Source organism: Macrobrachium nipponense, chromosome 33, assembly GCF_015104395.2.
Source record: "Macrobrachium nipponense isolate FS-2020 chromosome 33, ASM1510439v2, whole genome shotgun sequence".
NCBI classification, from domain to species: domain Eukaryota; kingdom Metazoa; phylum Arthropoda; class Malacostraca; order Decapoda; family Palaemonidae; genus Macrobrachium; species Macrobrachium nipponense.
In genome coordinates this window covers 51,014,512-51,031,817 of record NC_087219.1, presented here as the reverse complement: position 1 = coordinate 51,031,817, position 17,306 = coordinate 51,014,512, and the positions used below count along the sequence as shown (strand labels likewise).

Sequence of the window (17,306 nt, the reverse complement as noted above, 5' to 3'; positions counted from 1 at the left end):
GAAGGGACCACGTTTTATGAAAATGCCATTGAGGTTGCTATGCCCTCACTTCGTGTGCTTTTACCCTGAGGAGTTTAAATTGTTCTTCACCACATTTAAGATGCGCTTCCTTAATAACGTCTTTAATGAAAAACGTAAGGGCGTTTTTTGATATTGTGTATTCTTGTAGGATCCTTGACCGAACACCAAAGACTTTCCTGCGTACCTCCCAAAAGAGACTTTCTTTGTAAATAAAATTTTAGCGCTCTTACTGGACAAAGGGTCTTCTCCTTTTCTTCCCCCATAAGAGAAGAGAGTGCCTTCACTTCGAAGCTTCTAGGCCACGGTTTTGATGGGTTTTCGTTCTTGGCTAAGAAGAGAGGCTTAAAAGAGCAAATTGCAGCCTCCTTCTTAAACCCCACTCTGCCCTCTAACGCTTGAAGTTCACTCACCCTTTTTGCCGTGGCTAAGGCGAACAGGAATAGAGATTTCCTCGTCAAATCCCTAAAAGAAGAATTATTGGAAGGTACGAATCTTTCAGACATCAAATAATGCAGCACTATATCCAAGTTCCAACTGGGATTTTTATTATTCTGACTTTTTGAGGTCTCGAAAGACCTAATAAGGTCATGTAGATCCTTATTGTCCGACACCTCCAGACCCCTATGCCTAAACACCGAGGCCAGCATACTTCTATACCCCTTGATCGTAGATACCGCTAGGCCACACTTTCTTCTAAGGTAAAGAAGAAAATTTGCAATGTCGGTTATAGAGGTACTGGAAGAGGATAGCTCATGCGTCCTGCACCATCTTCTAAACACTTCCCACTTCGACTGGTACACCCGTAATGTGGATGGTCTCCTGGCTCTTGCGATTGCTTTTGAAGCTTCGCGAGAAAACCCCCTCGCTCTAACGAGTCCTTCGATAGTCTGAAGGCAGTCAGACTTAGAGCGGGGAGGTTTTTTGTGATACCTGTCGAAGTGGGGTTGTTTGAGAAGATCGCTCCTTAGTGGGAGCGATCTGGGAAGATCCACTATCCACTCCAGCAACTCTGTCACCCAATCTAGGGCTGGCCAAAAGGAGCGATCAAAGTTAATTTCGTTCCCTCTGAGGAGGCAAACTTTCTTATTACTTCCCCTACCAGTTTGAAGGGGGGAAAAGCGTACCCGTCTATTCCCTTCCAATCCATGAGGAGACCGTCTATCGCTATTGCTCTTGGATCCGGCGATGGGGGAGCAATAATTCTCAAACCTCTTGTTCCAGTTGGTTGCGAACAAGTTCTACGTTCGGCCTTCCCCATAAAACCCCCATAACTGATCGCACACTTGAGGGTGGAGAGTCCATTCGGATGGGGAGCACTTGGTCTCTTCTGCTTAGCAGATCCGCTCGAACATTTCTCTCTCCCTGAATAAATCTCGTTAGAAGAGAGATCTGCTTCTCTTGCGCCCAAAGCAACAACTCCCTCGCTGTCTCGTAAAGGGAGAATGAATGAGTTCCCCCTTGCTTCCTGATATATGCTAGGGCTGTCGTGTTGTCTGAATTGACCTGAATGATTGATCTAATATCTGTTCTTGAAAGTGCAAGAGAGCTAGGTGAATGGCTTTCAGTTCCTTTTTGTTTATGTGCCAGGACACCTGAGCTCCTTCCCAGGTTCCCGACACTTCTTGTGAATCCAACGTTGCTCCCCACCCTACGTCCGATGCGTCTGCAAACAACGCTCGAGAGGGCTCTTTATGTGCAAGGATATTCCTTGACCGAGTTTCTTCGGGTCTAACCACCACCGAAGATCTTGTTTGACCTTGTCCGTTATCCTGAATGACTCTTCGAGGTCCTGGGAACTTTGATCCCAGTTCTCCTTCAGATAATACTGAAGGGGTCTTAGGTGCAGTCTCCCTAGGAAAACGAACTGCTCCAACGAGGAAATGGTTCCCAGCAAACTCATCCACTCCCTCGCGGAACAATGTTCTTTCCCTAGAAATCCTGACACCTTTGTAAGGCAGCGCTCTATTCTCTCTGTTGACGGAGACGCTAGAAAACCCCGAGAATCCATTCGAATCCCCAGATAAACTATGTTCTGCTGGGGATCCAGCTGGGACTTCCCGAGGTTGACTAGGAGTCCCAATGACTGCGTCATCTTTAATGTTACCGAAAGGTCCTCCAGACACTGTTGCTTCGACTTTGCTCGTATTAGCCCAGTCGTCCAAATACATCGAGATTCTGATCCCCTCTAAATGTAGCCAATGCGCCACATTCCTTAGGATACCCGTGAAGACTTGCGGGGCCGTCGAAAGTCCGAAGCAAAGCGCTCGAAATTGAAACACTCTTCCCTGTGACATGAATCTTAGGTATTTCCTTGATGCCGGATGAATTGGCACATGGAAATATGCATCTTGAAGGTCCAGGGATACCATCCAGTCCCCTGGACGAAGAGCAGAAAGTACAGAGGAAGAGGTCTCCATCGAGAACTTCTTCTTGATCACAAAGACGTTCAGCGCACTTACGTCCAAAACCGGCCTCCACCCGCCCAGAGGCTTTTGGTACCAGGAATAGACGGTTGTAGAAACCTGGTGAATGGAGATCTTGAACCGTTCTATTGCCCTTTTCTGCAACATAAGTTCTACTGCTTGCAGGAGAGCTTGACTCTTGACAGGATTGTTGTATCTCGCTGTTAACTCCCTTGGAGTTCTTGTTAAGGGAGGATATTCCCTGAAGGGGATGAGGTATCCTCTCTCGAGGATCGAGAGGGTCCAGCTGTCCGCCCCTTCTCTTCGCCCAGACTCTGGCAAAGTTCGACAGTCTGGCGCCTACCGCTATCTGGAGGACTTCTTCTTCATTTTGCCTTCCCTGCAGGTCTCCTGGAAGGTCTTCCTCTGGTATCCGGTCTTCTACCTCTAAAAGGGGTTCTTGAGAGGAAGAGGCTCCTCGAAAGGGCTGCTGAAGAGGTGTTTTATCCTTCTTTTGAAAAGGAACCGCAGGCTTGAACCTCTTTGCTGACTGTGTCAGTAAATCCTGTGTGGCTTTTCCAGCTAATGATTTTGCTACATCCCTCACCTTTTCCTGTGGGAAAAGGTGGTTCGAAAGCGGCGAATATAGCAAGGCCGACCTCTGTAGAGGAGATACTGACTTGGACAGGAAAGACCCATACACTGCTCTCTTTTTCAAAACTCCCGATCCAAAAAGAGCAGCCACTTCCACCGAACCGTCCATCACCGCTCTGTCCAGACACGATAACACACTCGATAATTCTTCCATCGTGACAAATTCAGGATCTTGGGCTCTCTTCGCAAGGGGACTCCCAAAGCCCAGTCCATAAAATTAAATACTTCGAGCGTCCTAAAGAGTCCCTTTAGTAGATGGTCCAGTTCACACATCCCCCAAGTAGCTTTTGCTGATAGTAGAGCGCGCCTCCTTGAAGAATCTACTAAGGAAGCGTAATCTGCGTCTGCCGATGAAGGCAGTCCTAAGCCCATAGGTTCCTGGGTATCGTACCATCTTCCAGGTTTACCGTCAACTTTGAAGGAGGGCATGAAAAAACAGTCTTGCCCGCCCTCTTTTATTCTTAAGCCATTCTCCAAATCCTTTGAACGCTTTTTTCATACTAAGGGCTGGATGCATCTTTACAATGAGGATGCCTTTGGAGACTTCGTGCTCGATAGCAAAGATCCTGGAGAGGGCGGATCCGCTGGTTGAAGCTTATCTCCGAACTCCTGCAACAACAACAAGGACAATCTCTTATAATCAGAGACTACTACATCCACAGGTAATTCTTCATCCGAGACTTCTTCTAAGTCTCCGGCTGCCGGGGATCCTTTCGGAGAAGAGCGGTTCTTAGTTGTCGAGGGACTTCTGTCAAACGAAGAAGAACGTCGTCCGTTAGTGTGACAAATCCTTGCTACTACAAGGCGCAACAGAGTTCTTAAACGCACGAGATCTTCCTCTCAGGCCCACCTTTTTGTCCTCAACCAGGTGAAGGGCTTCTACTCTCCGAAGAACTCATAAAGTGCGAGGGGGGGGGGGGGGGGGTCTTACCTCTGACCTAAGCTCGTACAAGGCGCCTGCGCCTACTCGACTCCTGACGCCTGCTCGACTCCTGGCGTCTGTTAGACTCCTGGCGCCTACCCGACTCCTGACGCCTGCTCGACTCCTGAAGCCTGCTTGATTCCTGCGCCAAATGCTTGACTCCTGGCGCTTGTCGTGACTCCTTGTAGGCTCTTGACGCCTCTCACAAGACTCCTGGCGTCTGTAAGGCTCTATAGCGCTAATATTCTTGGCGCCTACTAGGCTCTGTCAACTCTATTTTTGTTTCTCACAAGCTCCTGCTTCTTAGGCTCTTGACGCCTATCCCTGATCCTCAGAAGAGGAGTCCGACTCCTGACTTCTCCTAAGAGACGTAGCTGACCGCTTGCTCTGCGAGCGGCTACCGCTGGAAACTTTCTTCCTATAGATAGGAGAGGATCGTTTAAAGGGAGAACGAGAGATGTCTCTCCGGAGACGAGCGCCTGCTAGAGTGAGAAACTTCTCTCCTACCAGGAGAAGACAATTTTGATCTCTTCACTGGAAGGGAGGAGTCTTTCCTTCGAGACGAATCCTTATGTAGAGCGCCTACCAAGGAGGATATTTGCTCCTGTAGATTAAGCAGAAAAGCTTTGTCGGATCTTGAGGCGCTGGAGACGGTCTTCTCGCCCTCTTACTAGTCGAAGGAAAATCCTCTGGAAATCGCTCTGGGCTTGAATCAAAAGCGTCTCCTTTCGGCGCTACCCACGATCTCTTCAGAGGACGAGACTTCGAAGCAGAGCTCCATCCACGCCTGGACGAGGAGGAGTCCGACGCAGAAAAACACTCTTCCAGGATGCCTTTTCTACGGCTATCCAAGGCAGCCTGGGTCGTTACTTTCAGGGTCTGCCGAAGGGACGCCTGATCGTTGGGGATGCTCCACATCCTCCCTGCGGCTTTTGACATTCCTCCTCCCCTGGTCCTGGGAGTTTGGAAGCGGTCTAGGCCTAGGAGCAATGCGGAGCCGATCAGACGCCCCCTCCACTGCACGGGGGTCACTGTATTCACTGACACTCCTACCTTGTGTTTCCATGGCTTTAATCTGGCTCCTGAAGCTCCCTGATCGAGGATCTCATTTTTTCCATTTCTGAAAATGAACCCTTAGATTCAACACAGGGAGAAGGGGTTAAGGTTATGGGAGAACATCATCTAGTTTGTTAATTTCTGATTCAGGCTCAAAAGAACAAGATCTACTCGAGCTTCTAGCTGACGCTTTCCTAGCTCTATCCTTCTCTCTTTTCTTAATATAAGAAGCTAATTCCTTCCTTCCATCCTTGCTCCGAAAGCCCTTCCATTCATTCAGCACAAGTTCTATCAACCGCACATTCAGAACCTCTACATTTACTACAAAGCGTATGAGGATCTACCTCTGCTTTAAACAACCTAGTTCTGCATTCTTCCCTTGCACAAACCCTAAACTTAGGTGTTACTTTAGCTTCAGCCATCTTAATAGAAAAAACCAAATCCAAATCCTAATCCAGTCCAAAATAAGCGTATGCCAATCCCGAGAATAAACAAGAGTACTTCACCAAATGAGTCCAACCAATTCTCGGCAAATGAGCAGAATTCCAATCAGGAGAGACCAAACAACAGTTGTTGCCGGCCTCAGCGACAGAGAAAATCTGGCTCAGAAAACGGGAATGGTTGGGATTCCGCCACCCAGCGGCGGGAATGGTAGATCACCTGACCTACCGGTAGCGTGTGCCGCGAGTTTTGAATTCTGTCGGGACGACGGAGTCTATAGCTAAGTATATATCTGCCTGGTAAGTCGCATGTATAAAAATATAAAATTAATCAGACTGCGATCATGAAGCCAACAAATACATATGTATTTTTTAGAATTCTTCTTCTGTTTTAATATTACATTACAATGTTTCATTATAGCTGTCAGTAACTCCATAAAAATAATAATTCTCTCTCTCTCTCTCTCTCTCTCTCTCTCTCTCTCTCTCTCTCTCTCTCTCTCTCTCTCTCTCTTCTCTCTCTACTACAAAGATGTATGTTTTTTTGTATGATAAAGAAATGATTTACTATTTTCAAAATATTAATATTAATTTATACAGCAATAATATCAATTCAATAAAGAAAATACCATAGTGAATTAGTAAGATTTTAGCTTATATTTAAAAAATTATGGAAGAATGAAGGAAATCCCAGTCTTCTTTGTAACCTTTTCCTCAGATGCAGGTACTAAAACTGTCAGATATATCAAGTTCTGTGACAGCCCGAGGGGGAAGAGTTGGGGGAAGAGTTGGGGGAAGAGCTGCAGTGTTGCAATGACGTGGTCCTGAAATTTTTCCCCCCCCTCTCTCTCTCTCTCTCTCTCTCTCTCATTTACTGAGACTCGAGATTTTTTATGTACTTGTACTATTTTTTTTGTTTTTAATACTTTCAAATAATAATAATAATAATAATAATAATAATAATAATAATAATAATAATAATAATAATAATAATAATAATAATAACTGTAATTACAAAATTCATATGTGATAGTATTTTAAAGAAATACAATACGTACTAATCTATCCATGTCACTTTTAATTAAGGTTAACTCTCCTCTCTCTCTCTCTCTCGTCTCTTTCTCCTCTCCTCTGGTCTCATCTCTCTCTCTCTCTCTCCTCTTCTCTCTCTCTTTTGCCACACAAGATAATAATGTGTCATTGTGGTAACTCAATCCCTCTCTTTCGCTGGAAGCGTTATAAGTATTTTTTGAGAGAACAGAGAGAGATAACCACATAACACTCTCCTCTCTCTCTCTTTACCGAGATGAAAGAATTTTTATGGTACTAGTATGTAAAATGTTTATTGATAATTTCAGTTATTTAATAATAATATAATAATAATAATAATAATAATAATATAATAATAATAATAATAATAAAACTTTAATTACAAAATTCATAATGGTCGTATTTTAAAGAGATGAAAATGGAATTTTTATTCTAAAATTAATATTAATAATACTTACTGTATAATTTATCTAGCCCTAAATCCCCAAAAACCGCACCAAAATTTACCACATTGGCAACCCTGTTACCTCCTATTCTGTCCGCCAGTTGGCAACACTGTCGTTGACAGATACGAAAACCTTCCCTCAAATCAGTTGTGATAGGCAGATCGTGGGGTAGGCTGGGTGGGACTAGATAAATTATACAGGTAAGTATTATTAATATTAATTTTAGAATAAAAATTCCATATTAATAAACATTACCTTAATATAATTCATCTAGCCCGATTAACCACATTGAAAAGGAGGAGGGAATCTGAATACAATTTCCCCTTCGGACAGAATAGGAGAAAACAACAAAGAAATATATATCATAGGCAGTCAAAACTCAACCCAAGGTCAAGATACTAACAACTCAAAGTCTCCTACCATAATGCCACCAACTGCGGTAGCACAGGACAAGGAGTAAGTGCATAGTCAGTCCGTCTGTACTAAAGTCAGGTGACCGACCAGGGTGACCAGTCTGACGAATTGCGGACAGCAAGGCTGCACCCTGAAGACTATCAAGCACTATTCTTTCCCTAAAGGATGAGTGTCTGGACCTGTCTAGGGCGATTCAAAGCTAAGCAAACCTTGGGGTATATCAACGCAACCCGAAGTCGCCAGCAACGAATCGGCTCATGAGCAACTCCTAACTCGAGCTTTCTGGTGCCAAGAGAAAGGAGCGCGGAGCAAAAAGGCGATTCAGTCCCGAAGGACGAATGCCTGACAGTCCAACCTGGTCTCATGTTACACGATCATCGGGGGTGTATCAACGCAACCGACTTCGTCAACAAGAAACTCAGGGCTACTAAATGTCGCCTGATCTCCACGAGTGTCTGACTCTGAGAAGACAGGTGAGACAAAAGTAGATGGTGAGCGAGTCACCATATTGACAGGCAGACGATCCATCGACTAATTCCCTGTCCAGGACAGTGGAAGAAGCAGGAGTCGTCAGGACAAGCGAACCAGTGGCTAGTCCTAGGTCAGCATCGACTCTGGGAGAAGCGTAGTCGCCAGTGCCGACAACCCAGTGGCTGGAACCATTTCACACTGAAAATGGAAGCAGCATGAGTTGCCAAGCAGTCAGTCCTTGTCATCAAAAACACCTAAATACCAAACTGCCTAATTCCCATTATAACTACGTCAAAAACTGCCATGGGTTATAATACAAAACAAAAACAAAAAATATATACAACAAAAAAATTAATGAATAATATACAGGTAGCAACCAAACGTAAAAACAGGAAGACTACCTAATTCTCCTGTCTGACGACCTGTCCTGCCATCACCAACGGGCCCAAAGAACGAAGGTCGCCTAGAACTAGAGAAATATCCCTCAAGTAAAAAGAGGCAAAAAACAGAATTAGAACGCCAAGTCGCCGCCTCAAGCACCTTGGCGACTGAGACATTCTTCATAAAAGCTACTGATGTAGCAACTGCTCTAATACTGTGTGCTCTCGGCGTCTGGTCTTCCCCAGCAGCCGAACCACCAGTTTTACGATAAGATCTCTGAGAAAAAAGGATACACCATTCTTTGAAATAGGTCTCTTGACATTTCGGGGTGAAACAAACAGATGACGGGGACGACCCTGAATGTCCTTCGTGCGGCGTAAATAACATGAGAGCGCCCTAACAGGGCAAAGAAACTAATTCCTCATTTAAATTACCAACAAAGTCGACCACGACTTCAGTACGAAAGACCTGGGAATGGGGATTATCAGACGATTCAGTCTTTGCGACAAATTCAGGAAGGTATGACAAAATCATGTCTTGTCCAGATCTGGCAACCAGAAAAAGAGAGTGCTTTGCAGTTCACCCACCCTCTGGCTGTAGCCCAGTGAGACAAGGAAGAGTGTCTTAGAAGAGAGGTCCCTAATTTGGCAGAATTCAGAGGCTCAAACGGAGGAAACCTTAAGGCTTGAAGGACTTTGTTAACGTCCCATGTCGGAGGCGAACACTGCGGCCTGGGTCGAGATAGGGAAAAAGATCGAAGTAAATCTCTAATGACATAAGATGAAGAGATCTCAGGAAGCCTTGCCTTAAAACATAGGAAAGCATAGACCTATAACCCTTAATGCACGAAGGTGACAGGGCCACTGTCAGATGTAAATGAACTAAAAACAAACTCCGCTACTTTCGGTAAGGAAGGTCTAGAAATTGAATGTCCTTGAGACTTACACCAACGCCTGTAAACCGACCATTTTAGCCTGATAATTTACTCTGGTTGCTTGCCGCCTGGCAAGAGCCAAACTGTCGCGCCACTCTGGAGGAGAACCCTTCGTGCTTGGAGAACCTCCTGACAGTCTCCAGGCATGAAGATGAAGCATGTGGAGCCTCTGATGGAACCGATGAAAATGGGGTTGTTTGAGAAGATCTGGTCTCTCTGGCAGGCGAATGGGGGGTTCCACCAGTGCTTCCAGAAGGTCGGGAAACCAAAACCACTCCTTCTGTGGCCAGAATGGGGCGATCAAGGTGAGATCCAGACGCTTGGTTGCCCTCACTTTGTTGAGGACTGACCTCACCAGAGAGAACGGAGGAAAAGCATAGGCTTGAAGTCCCTCCCAGTCCTGCAAAAGAGAGTCTGTCCCGGCACTCTGAGGAGTCTGGTAAGGGGCGAAGAATATCTGGCACCGAAATTCAGTGGGGTGGCAACCAGATCGACTGTGACAGGCCATTTCTTCCCGAGGCTGTCGAAGACTTCCTGGCAAAGTGTCCACTCCGACCCTTGAACTTCGTTCGGTCTCGACAAGGCGTCTGCTAAGACGTTGTGATGGCCCAGGATAAACTGAGGGACCAAACGTTAATCCCCCTGTCTTCCTGCCCAACGGACACGGATTGATCGGGCTTGCTTGAGTGAGAAGATCCGACTGTGTGCCGCCTTGGTTTCTCAAGTACGAGACTGCTGTGGTGTTGTCGACAAAGATCGCGACAACCGACTCCAACAGTTGTTCCTGAAATGAAAGAAGGCCTAGGTACACTGCCCTCAGTTCCCTCCAACTTTATGTTGACATGCTCCTCTCCTCCTCTAACCAAAGGCCCGAAGCGGCTTCGGAGCCCAGGTGTGCGCCCCAACCTTGATCGAGGCGTCTGACCAAAACATTAGGTCCGGAGGAACCGAAAGAAGAGATGTCCCTGACTTGAGGCGGTGAACTTGCATCCACCAACGGAGATCCTTCCGACATTGTGGAGAAGAGCGACTATCGTGTCCTCGGATACACGAAATCCCATGACTGGCGAAGTGTCGACTTGACGGGACTCATTCTGAGATACGACCTCCGGGAACCAGTTGGATGAGGGATGACAAATGGCCCAGGAGAGACCTCCAAAGAGAAACTGGCTGCATTACGGAGGACAAAAATTCTTCGATCATACTCAGAAGCTTGTCTATCCGTTTCTGAGCGGGAGAAGCCCCTCAAAATCTGGGAATTCAAAACAATCCCCAGATAAGTCATGATCTGGCAAGGGATTAGATTGGACTTGTCGAAGTTGACACGAATGCCCAACTCGACACAAAGAGACAGAACTATCTCCCTCGACCGGAGACATTTCTCTAGAGATTCGGCCTGGACTAGCCAATCGTCCAGATACCGCAAGCATCCTTACATTTAACTGATGCAGAATAGCTGAAACAGGAGCCATCACCCGCGAAACGACCTGTGGAGCAGTGGTGAGGCCGAAACAAAGGGTCTTGAACTGGAAAACTCCCGAGTCCGTGAAAAACCGAAGGTAAGGTCTGCTTCTTGGATGGATGGGGATTTTGCCAGATAAGCATCCTGCAGATCGATGGAAATCATCCAGTCCCCCTCCTGACGGATGAAAGAACAGTCTGGACCGTCTCCATCCTGAACTTGGACTTTAGAATGAACTTGTTCAAAACCGAAAGATCTATGATGGGGCGCCAGGCACCCGAGGCCTTTAGAACTACAAACATCGAGAGTAAAACCCGGGAGAAGGAGGAGCTCGCTCTATGGCATCCTTCTCCAAGAGGGCCGAAAGCTCCTTCTCCAAGGCTTGACCCCTGATTGAGTTGAGGGGAATAACTGCTGAACTCGAGAGGACGATTGGAAAGTGGAGGTCTGGAAACAAAAGGGATCTCGTAACCTTCCTTCAGGACCTCCACCACCCAAGCATCCACCGCTCTCCCCTGCCAAGCTGACCAATGGCGGGAGAGACAAGCTCCTACTGCGGTCTCCAGGCGAGGTGATGACTCCACTTCCGAAAATTCTTACGCAGAGACAAGGAAGAAGAAGAAGAAGAAGAAGAAGAAGGTCCTCCTGGAGGTTGAGCTCTTTCTCTGCCCTTGGAGCCACGCCAAGAACCTCTCCCGCGTTTCAAAGGGTGAGCACCAGAGGATGAAGAAGAGGCACCAGCAACCTGAGATGTACTCTGGAAAAAAGAGCCAGAAGGAGGTTGTTGGGTTTGGGCTGGAGCAGAAGGTACAGATCTGGTCCTAAACTTACGCTTACTCCTTGAAGGAATGGGAGGAAAAAGCTCTTGATAAGGCCCAGTGAGCTTGGGAAGAGGCATCACCTTGATGTTCCTTCAAAACCTCAGAAAGCACAGAAATATCGAAAAGGAAATCGCCAAAAGGAGAGAGGACAACAGACGGGTTCTCTGAATCTCCGATACAGAGAAGGGTAACTGCGACAAATACAGGTTACGCCTTAGAGAAACAAGAAAGGCCTGCATTGAAGCAGCAAGCTCGTTCTGATGTACAGAAGCGATTGAAATGGATGAGCAGAATTTCTCAAAAGAGGAGCATCAGGAGGAACAAACCCGGAGTCCTTGATATACATTAAAAGCCTCCGAGGACCCACATATTGAAGGATTGAGCTTCTTGTAAGGAGCTCATAACAGCCTCCATAGCAATAAAATCTTCAATTGAGACAGAGACCGAAGCCTTAGAAGGCAAGGGTTGACTTGAAAGTCGGACAAAATCAGGATTTGGCTTGGGGGGTCGAGAGAATGAAGAATCATCCGCCACCTGGTAAACTCCTCTCCGGTGTCGTAGAAGAGAAGAGAGCTTCCTCTTCCCTTCCCCGATCACCTTCGAAAGTTTAGCGGCAACGTCCGTCCTCACTCTCGCGAACCTCTGGGCAAAGGGAAAAACGTAAAAATTCCCGTGACCGGGAAGGACCGTCAAGAAAAAAATCCTTCTGTAATCACAACGAGGCGGAGGCTGCTTCTGCTCTTTAGGCCTCGCCTGAGGAAGAAAACTCAAAATTAAATCAAAAAGTTTCTTGAATTCTACATCATGACATCCATTCGAGGAAACATCAATATCACACGAATCCGCGTCATCATCATCATCATCGTCAGATCCTAACTTAGAAACTTCCTCTGACGACTAGCTATCTTAGGTCTGACACTAATATCCCTCCCCCCTTCTCCTAAATAAGCGCCCTTTGGCACTGTTACGGGACTAACAGGGACACGTCGGGTAAAGATTCGTTAGGCACCTGCCCAGACCGGATCCCCCCTAGCCTTCGCCACGACGGGGTTCACAAGCCGGGGTATCTGTCGCACCGTTACCCATGGTGCTGTCGAAACAGGTACCTGACGAGGAGCTGAAAATGAATCTAAAAGTGTGTTAGACCATTCTAGTAAAGGCTTCTTGAAAATTCTCTGACAGATTGTTAAAACTTAGCAGAAATATCTCTATCTAGACTAAGCTGTAATTTCTTAAAATTCTGTTTCCAGGTAGTTTCCATTGCCAAAATCTTCGAATCTACATCAGAAATAACTTCACTAATTACCGGTTGTACAGGGGGCAAAGCATCAATTAATTCGGAATCGGAGTCGTACGATACCGAAACCGAAGAGCCAGAATCATGAGCGCCCAAGTCAAAGAATTCGTTAGATACAGTTTTAGCAATCGATTTCTTTTTCTCCTTAACCGATCTTTTACGCTGCAAGATTGTTTGGCGTTTCATATAAGCAGTCATATCCTCGTCAGACCAGGGCTTACATACGTCACAACGAGAAGTCAAGTCACAAACCTGTCCACGACAAGAACTACAAATGTCATGGGGTTCATACTCCCTGCTACTCATCCTTGTCCCACAAACCGGGCAGTTCCTGATTGTTGCTGGCAGAAGGAAGCATCGTAATTTCTTGGTAATCCATTGTAGAATTGGACAGGTCAGTAGTTCCGGGTGCGCAAAAGTTCGTAATTTAAGATAAGAACCACAAACAGAAATCAAAGTTAATTCCCACTATTTCGTGATGTAATGCGTGAGTGGTAATTCATATAAAGTTTCATTTAACAAATAATGAAAGCTTTAAAGGCACAAAAAGGTTTTTAAGGAAATTTATAAAGAGCGGCCGTGATGTAAACAACACGGGCGCTCGTTAACAACTGATTTGAGGGAAGGTTTTCGTATCTGTCAACGACAGTGTTGCCAACTGGCGGACAGAATAGGAGGTAACAGGGTTGCCAATGTGGTAAATTTTGGTGCGGTTTTTGGGGATTTAGGGCTAGATGAATTATATTAAGGTAATTGTTTATTAATATGACCTTTCCATTTCACTTGTAAGGATAATTCCTCTTTCTTACTGAGATGAGAGAATTTTATGGTAGATGCATGTGTTTATTATATTTTCAAATAATAATGATGAATAATAATAATAATAGAAGTAGTAATAATACGATAACTAATTTCAAAAGAAAATTCTTCCCTTTGTCTTTTTCTGTATCAATTTCCCTAACTCAACTCGAGTGACACTCGGAGCTTAATGCCATACAATGGGCAACGAATTAATGTTTTATGTAATTCTTCTCTCTCTCTCTCTCTCCTCTTCTCTCTCTCTCTCTCTCTCTCTCTCTCTTACTGAGATGAATTCATTTTCATGGACATGTATGTAATAAGTTTATCATTAATATTTTCCAATAATAATACTTATTAACTGTAAGTACAAAATTCATATCTGAGTATTTTAAATACAATAATCATTCCATTTCTCTCTTTTAAATACTGTGAGGACAACTCTCTCTCTCTCTCTCTCTCTCTCTCTCTCTCTCTCTCTCCTCGTCTCTCTCTCGTCTGTCTCTCTCTCTCTCTCTCTCTCTCCACAAGATACTTGTCATACATTTGGTGTTTCTATTTCTTCCTTTTATCTCTCTCGCTCTCAGCAAAAGAATTGATAGACAGACAAACATAATTGCACAGTCCTCTCTTTCTCTCTTCTCTGGAGAAATATATGTGTTTATGGGAGGGGGAAAAAGTTGCCTACAGACTCATTTCAATCTATTGAAACCGTAAGGAGTTTTTTTTTTTTTCTCTCTCTCTCTCTCTCTCTTGTATTTTAATGAAAATATACAGTAATTTGTGAATACACAGTGTTGCACATGAAAAAAGTAAATTAGTGATAATTTTAGAGATAAGCCCTAAGAAAAATTGCAAATTAGTAGTGAAATTTTCCCTGTGGACATGTTTTCAAGAACGTCGTTCCGGCTTACGACGATTTTCGGGTTACGACGCGTCTTAAGAACGGAACCCCCGTCGTAACCCGGGGACCGCCTGTATTCAGCTAGCAAGATGACCTGTACAGATAATTTTCTTTATTCTCCCCAATTACCTTTTCCTGAATGTGACACATACTAAAACATATGTACGGTACATGCTTTCCCTTCATCAGTAATGAGATCAAATTAAGTATAATGACCTTCAAAACATACAATACAGTGATGAATCTTCATAACACATACGTATTTGAACTTTGGTTTCTACACCTCCAGAAAGTTACTTTACTTCAACAAGGCCTGTTAAAATCATTGAATAATTTCTACAGAAGATCCTAAGCTACAAAACAAGAACTATAAGCATACCTCTCCAACCTGGCATGATGGAAATGCTAGCAAAGGTCCCAGAGGCCATACCAAATCATAGGGGAGAGCCACTACAGCATTTGACCGGTGCTCCCAAACTACCCATAAACACAATAGTGCGACGACTGCCCAGAGAACTCCAGTTATTCGTAAGCGAATATTCTGCTCTCCAATAAAGCGTTCCATCACTGTTAGGGGAAAGTATAAAACACCAATTAACGTTAATAGCAGAAATGATGCAGCAGCCACTTGTCATTAGCACTTCCACAAAAGAGTGAATTTTAAGTATAATAAAATTTTATACAGAAGCAATAAAGTGCTAGAAACTAATCTTTTAATGCTATAAATAAGACCTTTTCATACATTAGGTAACATAAAACCCAGCCATGTTCTTAGATAAACCAAGCTCTTCTGATTCATCAGGGAAGCTAATAGCCCAGACATATTCCTTAGACTATGAAAAGCCTAAAACTTGATCACCACAACCCACACAAAGGTTAATGTCCCCAAATGAGCAGCAATGTAACCAGTGCAAAGGTAACCAATCAGCCATTTGGATACAGATTTGAATCAAAGTAAAAATACATTTTTTATCAGTTTCACTGCACTGTTTCTATTCCACAAAACTATCTACCCCTTATAATTTCAAGTGGTAAAGTCTAAATGATATAACACTCTGGAATACATACCTTTATCTTTGTAATGCTGATTCAGCAAATTAATCTTGCGTTGAACTTTGGCATACGAAGCAAATTGGTCTACCATGCTGATGGTCTGAAGTTGTTGCCTCATTTTTGTAATTTCATGCTTAATTTTCTGTTCGGCCACACTTTCACCACCAACCACCTTCAGCAGCTGAAAGCAGAACAGTTTTACTTTATGTACTTTGCAGAATGAAATGGAATAAAACAAATAAAACAAACATATTTCTGTATCCCACAGCATACAGACCATGATTTGCAAAACATACTTTAGTTTTAGCGCTGGTTGGACAATTTAATAAAGTGTGTACATTGACTTAGATGTCAATCATAATCAATTGGTTTACAATATGTATTACTGAACATCTCTTAAAAGAAAACAATGTTGTCCCAAGAGACCAATTGTGATGCACATTGGTTGCCAAGATAAGCATAGATAACACCAGTTTGAAGACCTTTGTCCCTGAAGAATTGAATATACAGTTTAGGCCAAAAACCTAGCGCTGGGACCTCTGAGTTTATTCAGCGCTGAAAGTGAAATTGAAAATAAAAGGGTTTGAAAAGTGTAACAGGAGGAAAACCTTGCAGTTGCACTATGAAGCAATTGTTAGGAGAGGGAAGAAAGTAAGAAGGAGGAAAGAGATTAAAAACTGAGGTACAGTAATGGTCTTAAAAGGGGTTGCAGGTAGAGGCAGAAGGGACACTGCAAAGAACCTCAAGTGTGCCTACAGTGGTGCATTGACAGCACTAACCCACTACAGTGGTCCCCCGTATTCGCGGGGGATGAGTACCAGACGCCCCCGTGAATCGTTAGAACCCGCGAATGTTTGGAACCCCTATAAAAATGCTAAAAGCAGCCTATTTTGTTAGTTAAAACTCAAGGAAAAACCACTAAAAATGGTTATACTTGGTTTTATTAATAGTTTTATCACAAAAAGTGCATTTTATGATGAAACTGATAAAAAAATCAAGGATATTGTGGATATTTCTCATAGAAAAACACCGCGAATGTGCGAATTTTCTGCGAATAATGCGGGGAAACGTTCTTGAGAGATATCCGCGAATGTGTGAGTTCGCGAATCCGGAGAATGCGAATACGGGGGGGGCCACTGTATAGGGTTTGTTTCATAAGCCTTATAGTATCAGAAGTGTATAAGGACAGTTAGGATACAGCAAGACTGAGACTGTCAGGAAGTTTTTTTTTTTCTAAACATTATAGATAAAATGGCAAGCTGGAAAGACTTCTTGCAAATACAGGCAGTCATCAGTTATCGACAGGGTGCTGTTAAGTGAAAACCGATATTAACCGAAACGCTGTGATTTAATCCAGTTAATGATGCTGATAACTGGTTAATGGTGCATCTGTTAGGTATTTTATGGTTTTGTTTGTTTGTTTGTATGGTGCTTTCACACTGCATGAAACCAGTGGTTATTCAGCAACGGGCACAACAGCTTTACATGACTTCCAAACTACGTCGAGAGTGAACTTCTATCACCAGAAATACACATCTCTGACCCCTCAATGGAATACCCGAGAATTGAACTCGCAACCACCGAGGTAGCAGCCCAAGACCATATCGAAGACGCCACTGAAGTGCTAGGTATGTTATGATCCCATAATTCTAGGCGCCAATAAGCGTAACTTGGCACATTATGGCGCCATAAAACCAGATCACCTTTAACTAAGTCTGCCAATAGCTGGGGACTGCCTGTACTGGTTAATCATACTGGTTCATCATTTTTATCAACATCG

The 17,306-nt window shown here is 44.2% G+C and overlaps 1 protein-coding gene across 2 annotated transcripts in view; it reads right to left on the bottom strand.

Moving 5' to 3' along the window:
* The window catches only part of LOC135203174 (guided entry of tail-anchored proteins factor 1-like), a 44,365-nt gene that overhangs the window by 15,035 nt on the left and 12,024 nt on the right, over nucleotides 1-17,306 (bottom strand). For both annotated transcript variants that reach the window (XM_064232873.1, XM_064232874.1), the window contains exons 3-4: nucleotides 15,542-15,707; nucleotides 14,853-15,040 (exon numbers count right to left, since the gene is read on the bottom strand). In XM_064232873.1, coding sequence (XP_064088943.1) covers nucleotides 14,853-15,040; nucleotides 15,542-15,707 — 354 coding nt within the window. The remainder of the gene's footprint in view (nucleotides 1-14,852; nucleotides 15,041-15,541; nucleotides 15,708-17,306) is intronic.